This window comes from Bactrocera latifrons, unplaced genomic scaffold, assembly GCF_001853355.1.
Source record: "Bactrocera latifrons isolate USDA-ARS-PBARC rearing strain unplaced genomic scaffold, ASM185335v1 scaffold_74, whole genome shotgun sequence".
NCBI classification, from domain to species: Eukaryota; Metazoa; Arthropoda; class Insecta; order Diptera; family Tephritidae; genus Bactrocera; species Bactrocera latifrons.
This window is the reverse complement of record NW_017537423.1, coordinates 1,104,420-1,113,564: the sequence shown is the minus strand read 5'-3', so window position 1 is coordinate 1,113,564 and position 9,145 is coordinate 1,104,420. Positions and strand designations below refer to the sequence as shown.

The 9,145-nt window shown below is 31.3% G+C and overlaps 1 protein-coding gene across 1 annotated transcript; it reads right to left on the bottom strand.

Annotated features, from left to right (window-relative positions):
- Positions 1-1,355: 1,355 nt before the first annotated feature.
- Positions 1,356-2,726, bottom strand: LOC108976287. The gene is made up of 2 exons (XM_018945282.1): positions 2,291-2,726; positions 1,356-2,203 (listed from the first exon to the last, which is right to left on the bottom strand). Exons 1-2 carry the CDS (start codon positions 2,673-2,675, stop codon positions 1,413-1,415), a joined length of 1,176 nt encoding a protein of 391 aa, XP_018800827.1. The 5' UTR covers positions 2,676-2,726; the 3' UTR covers positions 1,356-1,412.
- Positions 2,727-9,145: the final 6,419 nt, after the last annotated feature.

The following is a 9,145-nucleotide window of genomic DNA, read 5'->3' as shown; positions in this document are numbered from 1 at the left end:
ATCAAAAAAAATTTTATGAACAATTGAAAATTCAATAAAAATACTGCAAGACTTTTTTGACAACCTATTATATGACCCCCGGTAAGCTTTTTCAACTGGCACTTTTTTTTCTAAAAATGCAGGTTTGCACATAGAACTACAAATTTTCCAAAAACCAAAGAAAAATAATTAATAGAACCAATCACAGTGTTTCAAAGCTTAAAGGTAGCTGAGGTAATAAGATTTTATACACAGCAAAGTTTTGCACTTTGAAAGCTTTTCATCACCCTTTGAGCTTTCATTAAGTTACATTAGCTGTTTGTTTTAGACAGCTTTGATAAAGCTCATTTAACTTTTTACACACTTTTTTGTAAGTTAATAGCAACTGTGCAGAGCGACAAAAGTTAAAATGAAAGCTTGCTGAGGTTTGAGAATATGAACACGAATGTCATGGGACACAAAAATGTCAAATCCTGCACTTCTGTACTCGTTATAAACATGATTAACATATAAAGCTTCCTCTTACAAGCGTGAGACTGCCTCCACTTTGGAAAAACGAAGTAGAAAAAACGTTTGCTTCTCCTAGTGAACCGAACTGCGTTCAAATTATGAAAAAATTTATAGATTAATCAAAATCTCTTTTAAAGACAGTCAAGAGAAGAGGAAGGTATATAAAAGATTCATTTTCATGCACTATAAGCTCTATTAATTCAACGAATATGGTAAACAGTGATTTCAGACCTTTATGCTGGTAGATTTCAAATAGATGCGAAAATATATCATTTTACAGTCACATTGACGAAGCGTAAAGGGTGCACTCAAAAGTAGACATGGTGCCAATTTTTATACCCCGAACAATATATAAAGTTCAGCACGAAGTTTATAACAACCAGAAGGAAAAGTCAGAGATCCTATAAAGTATGTTTAGACATGTCCTTATCTATTCTTCTGTATTTGTGCGAACTATTGAAATATCCTTCCAAAATCTCACACTTTTCCTCACCAAGAAGTTGACATACCTATCTCGCAAACTGACCAATAGCAATACGGCTCTGGTATGGAGAACTTGTATATTTGACTAGACGACTTCACGAATTTTGGCATAGATCAATGCATAGAGCAACGCTACAATTTCCGAGCATATTGTTTAGATCGGACCACTATAAAATTTACAGATCAAAATCAAGATGATGATATTGTTATACAGTTATACACTTGTATGTTATTAGAAAATACCTGTACCCTTTACTATACGTTTTTCTTTTTGAGTTTTGTCAATATTAAATTAAAAATACTTTATAGATACTTTGAGTAAATATATTAATATATTTAAATTTTAGTCCCTCATTACAACTGATTATTTAACTTAACACCGAATTTTCCAAACAGTTTGCTCTTTTACAAATCTTCACACTTTTAACACTTAGCACCCATTAGTTCTCCTTTCGCTTCTTATTATTCTGATTCTCGCTGCTTTGGTCAATGCTAGACTTTGAATGCGACTTTCGTTTGTTCGAGCGCCCGCCATTGGAACCATTAACGCGTTCAACCGTTATTGAATTCCGTGTTGTCAACGCGATACCAACCGCTTGGCAGCTATTAGACGAACTTGAGGCTGAATTTGCGGCATCTACAACCTCTAACTGTTCCATTTTGATGGGACGTATAGACATGGCGTTTGGCGCTATCATTAAGAGACTATTATTACGCTGGGCGTTAGTCATCAACGCATTATCGACGCGTTCACACTTCAACTGAAATTGCTTGACCTGCACTTGACGCAGCGGTGATGCGCTATCACGTACCGTAGACTCATGATGTCCATTCAACCTATGCCTGTCATTATTGTTTAACTCATTGCTGGCATGTGATTCGGGACAATTCGACGTTTGTTCCTGTTGTTGTAGTTCTTCCTGCTGCTTCTGCCATTCCAGGACACCAGTGAGTAGCTTGATATATTTAATAGCCATGCGAAGTATTTCGTTCTTGGAGAGCTTCTTGTCTGGAGGATGTGTGGGGACCAACTTGCGTAGCTCGGCAAAGGCGCCAGAGACATTCTGTTGACGCCAACGTTCGCGTGTATTGGTAAAGACCTTACGTACTGGACCGCCGCTTAGGTTTGGAGCATTCTTCAAAATATTGCTATTATTCGGTGGAGAATTGGTTTGACGTGGCGGCTGGAGTATATTCATGTTGCGTGGCGAAGTGGAGTGCGAGCGTGAGGCTAAATGAGGATGTGACGAACAGTTTACTACTTAGCTCAATGTTTTTTAGCACCGTAGTATGGTTAAAATCTTTATTAGAAACTCACCATCCCCCTGACTGCCATTTGAAAGCACACAATTGCGAAATTCTTCGTCATCCTCTTCAGTGTCGTTGAGTGAAAAATCAGACAGGTCACCGTCGGATATGGACTCAGTTTTGGGATTTAGATAAGCTGGTTGTGCCACTGGTAAACGCACCAATGCTGGTGGATTACCATTTGTGGCACTGATACGCAAGCTATTAGGTAAGACTGCTGGCCTCAGATCTCCAGCGGCATTACCAGCGCCCGTCTTGGGCGAAGTTGATCTTGTTCCTGTAGCTCTAGGCGAAGTATTTTCCATCTTGCAGCTTCTTAGACTGTTACTTATATCACTTTTATTGGAAGCTGTGGGAATATGTTCCTCTGTCTCTCCCGCAGCTACCCAAACCATTGCAAATAATGTAAAAATAAAACACTTCTTGCACAGTTTAACACTTTAGCGGAATGCTGTGGACCATACAGCTTCAGCAACAAAATCGAAATGTCATGTAGACACTTCTGTGTGTATTTTGGAAAGAAATTTTGATATGTTTGCCACTGCCACTATCAGCGCCGCAGCAAGTGGTGTTAAACCAACCACAGCCTTCATTATGGGCGGCGCTAGCATGCATATAGCTAGCAATATGGCAGCGCAAAACGGAAACTACCCTAAAATGTGTATGTTGTTGTTATTGTTTAGAAGTGCACAAGAGGAGTGTCCTTTTTGGACTGACTAGAGATAAAATCGTTACTTTTTCTTGTGATTGAAGAAGTTACTTACCTAAATTTTGAGATTTGTTTTCGAAGTTGATAACAGTTTTTAAGATATACAGAAATTTAAAACCTAAAAATGCGAACAACCTATATTTAAATGTTGAACCAACCAAGTATGATGATAAGGTAGGAGGAAAATTATTGTGCATACATAAGTAAAAATTATTAATTTTCAAATTAATCAATATATAATATAATTAAATTGATATTCATTATTTATATAAAATATATTAAAGTATTAATATAAATTTTAAATAAACTTCTATAATATTTTCGGAATCGATAAAATATTTGAAATTAGTAAATTTTTTTCTGACTTACCCAATCTAGCGGATGTACATATCTATACTTCTTAGCGATAAAAACTAGCTGGAGATTTTCGACGGCATTTACGCCACTATTTAATTACTGTTTTTACTTAGTCCTAACCGGGTAATGCATGTATTTTTCACTTTAACGTGTACCACTTTTTATTTTATAAATACATATGTATTTTAACTTATATTCTTTTACGCACTACTTTTATTTTTAGATATTTTTGCATTCTTGCTTATATATTTTTTAATTGACTCATGATATTAAATTTTACACTTTTATATGCTATATTTTTGAAAAACACTAATTATTATTTTTTTTCTCTTTTTTTAAAGCACACATTTCTTTTAATTTTCATATTTATATATTTAAGCACAAAATAATTATTTTATTTTATTTTTCTCAAATGCTTTTTAATGCAMATATTTTTTTATATTTTTTTTCTGACATGGACACTAATTTTATTATCGATTTTTTTAACACTTATTTTAAGAAGCTTTTTTATATATTTTTATTTATTTACACACTCGAAAAATAACACTTTATTGCCCTTATACTGATTGCCCATTACAATGATTTTTTTATCTTTTCTATTTTAAACCACTACACTTTTTGCTAGATTTTTTTTTTCATTGCTTTTCTATTTTCATTTTAATTTTTTACACCAAACCTTTTTTTATTTTTTTATCTGATTTATGCACTATGCCTTTTTTCATTTTTTATTTTTATTTTATACGCACCTTTTTATTTTCCACACTGCACTATTTTTTATTTACATACATATATTTACATTAATTTTATAACCGATTATTGGCTTTACAATATTAAATGCCCATTACATTATTATATTTCTATTATTTTGGCACCCGCACTACCTTTTTTTTGCCTCTCATCGATGGCTTTTTTCATATTTTTATTTATACACCACACTTTTTTCACTTATATGGGCATTTCTTTTATAACCGATGACCGGCTTTCCTTTATAAAATGCCTACTTAAAAGGCTTCATACATTTTTATTTTTTTTTTTTACTCTGCTATTTTATTTATTTACTTTCAGCAAATGATATTTTATTTGATTTAACAGAAATTGAAAATTTTTTATTTTTCAACCTTTTAGCACTTATTTGCATAAAGCATTTTTTTTATATTTTTTTACTTTTTGAACACATGCACTACGCTTTTCTTTATTTTGATAGCTTGATTTTTAATTTAATTTCCCACGATCTACACTATTTTCATAATTTTTATATTTATTTATTTTATTTTTATTATTTTTTTTCATTTCACTTATAAAATGCTTTATTTATTATATGCACAATTAATTTTATACATTTTTTATAATTTAAAACTTTTTTTTTTACTTTTTATGACATGCACCAACTTGTTTGCCATAATATTGTTTTACATGCATTACCCATGCCTATCAGGCGGTACAGTTATAAATTTCAAAGCCACTGTGTATTTCAATAACACATACACTTTTTGTTTCATTTTTGGTTTTTGTTTTTGCTATTGTGAGCGTAACGGATTAGCAAACTGTTATGTAGGTCACAAACCAACACAAAATACTACTTTGGCTTTACAACTGTTCTCCGTCTGTCGAGTTTTTGTTTCTGCATTAGACACGAACACCACCAACTGCACGAATACTCACACGAGCCACTTGCCAATTGCTAAATTTTAATTCATTTATTTTCAGATTTATATTAAACCATATCTAGGCCTACCAAGCCGATTTTAGTTATTTTATTGTCTTTTTCACGTTGCACACATTTTCAATTGTTCACAACCTTTCGTTTGCCTGTAGCCCCTAGCTGCAATTTGTTCTTGTAACTGTGCACACTCGACTGACGCCACCGCAATTATTTTCATAAGCGAATTTTGCACACAAATTCATAGTTCCACTGAATATTTCAGTTTACACTCTTACACAAACACTCAATGCATTGTTTTAAGTCCGAATAATGTAATATTTTGCAAAATTAAACACAATATAAGAGATTTTCACTTTCGGCAATTGGCGGCTAATTTTTTCGTGTGGACGCGAAGGAAACAGAAAAGCGAATGAGAGCTTTGGCACGGATACAGGGTTGTATGCATGTTTCAATAAATTTTAATGACAAAATGGCATGCACTGAACATACCTTACATTTGAACAAATTTTAAAATGCTTGTATGCAAAAACAAAATGTAGGAATCTTAATATTTTTAAAATAAATAGCAGGACACATACACACATTTGGCGATTTATTTTATTTTTGTATTTTGTGTATTTTCATTCCTTTCATTTACAATTATTGTAAGTTGAAATGTAAATAAAATAAGTCATATTTCACACAGGTAAAGATTAAAACTCAATTTAAATATATGTACATATTTAAAATTATAAAAAAAAGTATTACAAATAAAACGAATACTGTCAACAATACTTACATAAAAATAAAATAATATAAATAAATAAATTAGTCCCCTTATTAAAAAAAATATACATATGTAAATAGAAAAAACTTAAAAAAAAAATAAATAAATACATATGTACATAAAAATTAAAATTAAAATATCATATATGTTTGCGTTTCCTGGCAAAAATTTGCTTTATTGAGATTATTAATGAAACAAAATAATACATTTTCGTATACTTTAAGGCGTTTTATTGTTAATATAGTTTTATGAACTTTCTAATAATTCGAAATGGGCATTATTACAAGTTCCTAATTTTTTATAAAGTTTTATAGGTTATATTACGCAATTAAGGTATTTATAGTTCAGCAAAAAAATTTTTAAGTTAAAAATTAATCTCATATAACTAAAACCATATGAACCCTTTATACAAGAAAAAAAAAATTCTATTATAATTAATTTTATGCTCTAATTCGTCATTTAAATAATTTTATATTCTTATATGTCGAAATCTATAATGAAATATTTGGAAAGTGTAAACGTAGACTAATGAAAATGTTTTCTTAACAAAAATATTCTCAAAAAGTTGTTGCTCTCAATAATAATAATTATTATTGTTATTTTAAATATACATTTTTTTAGTTAGTTTTTTTTTGAAATTATAAAAAAAATATTTATAAAAAAACTATTATGTATAAAAAAAAACAATTAAAATGCACAAAATATTATTATTAAACAAATTTAATACGAATGCAAACCTCAAAATATTCTTTTCAATTTTTAAAAAGTGTGAAATGAGACTTATGCATATTCAGGAGTCTGAAAAATAAACATCCAAAAAGTGCATAACAAACATTAATACCCACTTATTTTATGCATTCATATTTTGTTTAATATATACGCATACACACACGTCAACATAAATATAATTTATTTTAACATTATTAATAAACATTTATAAAGTTTTAACAATTCTCATGCAACTCTGTCACCTGTCACCCTGTGTGTGCACAGCCATAACTGCCGCGTAAGCGCCGTTATGTTTTAGTTTCCTTCGTCGCGTATAAAATTGTCGATTGCTCTGCCGTGAGCTGTGAATAAATTGTGAATCTTTCGGTAAATAACGGGGCGAGTGCGGGTTTTTTGTGAAAATATCGTAGTGTGAATAGTGTTTTAATGAAAGTATGCAAAAAATAAGTCCGGGCGTTGTTTTTTAGCGTAAAATTCGCGTGTGTAAATGCTCGTGTGCGTTACTTGTCCATACAAGCTGCTGCGCAATTAGTGAAAAGTAAAGTGTATAATAAGAAAAGCAATAAAAAGTTGACGAACAGTAAATTCCAGGTAAGCATAATTGTATTGAAAATGTATATAAATAAGAAATAATGCCAAAATTCATTTTCGCACGTGCTGACACAGTGCCGAGCGGCTGCGTGCAATTGGAAATTGATTTTGTTTCGGTTTGTGTGTAGTGTTGTGCAAAATGCAAGTGTGCTAATGTATTCTGGAAGACTTGATGAAGCCTTTGGGCTTTAGATTTCCAGTTCCGGCGGTATTATTAAATAGAAATTGTTACTTTAAAATCTGGCACATGTAAATGTGCGCAACAAAAGTTTTAGTGGCGGAGTAAAAGTTTTAGTGCCGCTGACTCTGGTTGATGACTTAGCTATTAGGTTATACAAACTGTTGTATTGGAAGATTTGTGCTATGCAAACTGTTCGTAAAGCAAATAATGTGAGCAGCAGACGTAGAATATAAGTAAAATAACATAATAAATTTTTATGCAAATATTTTATTTTATTAAATTGTAATATTTTCATATATGGTATTCAAATAATAAACTAAAATTGTATAAAATGACAAATAAAAATTAGAAAATGTTTACAATAACGGAGAAATTTTTAAATAACAAGAAAATATTAACTTCGACTGCTCCGAAGTTAATTAACTAATTTATAAAATTAATTAAATTCTAATATTTTGCATTATAGTGTTCAAATAATGAACTAAAATTATGTAAAACGATAAATAAAAATAATATAATTTTTACAATAATGAAAAAAAATATTTAAATTACAAAAAAAGTGAAGAGACCTGTCAAATAAGAAAATTTTCTAGGCAAGAACTTGATGCTGATCGTTCAGTTTGTATGGCTGCATACATATATACATATATACCATATTGCTCCGATATCTGTGGTTCCACAAATGACAAGATTCTTAAGAAGAAAAGGATCGGTATACTTCGAAAATGCATAAATTATTTAATAGCATATAAAGCGACCTTTCTTGTAAAACTGGTTACTTAATGAACACGATTACTTTTCAAATACATTTTGCTCAGCACTAGCGCCATCCCACCAATTTCATGACCACATACATACGTGTATATATTTATATCCATATACATATGTATATACATATACATATATACATGTGTACTTACTAAACCGCTCATCAGAAATTCATTACCACTCATCATATCAGTTACAAATACGATGCATATGTATATTATATAAAAACACACACACACACACAGCTTACGACATATTTTCAACCTTACAACATGCCATCTCAATATTTCGCACCCTCACATTACTGCTTAGATGAGTACCTGCGGCTTGCCTGGGAATCTGCCGTTAATCCTTATCACAGGCCAACAGTCAGCTATGGCGCGCCTCTTGAAAATATTTGAAGGGAGAAACCAGCAGCTAGATAGGTGTTAGAAGTGTGTGACAGCGACGCGTGCATTTGTTTGTGTATGGTATTACATATGCACATACACATACACATGTATACCAAATGCAGCACTTTGCAGCACCACTCCATGGCGTTTGACTTCTGCCGCCTGTCGACGCCGCGTTTTTATCATAATTGTGCCACTAATCGGATTAATAAAAAGTATAGATTTATTTACAGTGCATACAGGATATAAATAAAAATCAAATTAGTGGTCAAATGAGTGTGTGTGTTGCCAAAGGGATGCGTGTGCATGCGGCTGGTTTGACCTAAAGGGGAAGAAGTGTGCGTGAACGACGGCTGTTTGTCAATTGGTTTGTCATTTTAGCGCAAGTTTACTGATTTTTTAGTACTTTTTTGCAGGATGTAAAATTCTGTGCTGCTTACGTACATACACACATCTATGCAGTTTATAGACACGTGTTGGTTTACATTGTCAGTAGCCACACGTGGCGGAAACCGCTAACTTGTGCTAGTCTTTTTAAAAAATATTAATAAATATTGCTTATAAAAAGTATACATTATAAAAGCATGAATAATTTTTTTTTATTAACTAATGCATTAAAAATTACTATCTTTTAGACGATTTTTCGAAAAACAAAAATTTATAAAAATTTAGTGAAAATTATATAAACTTATTTTGTATTTTTTTTTTA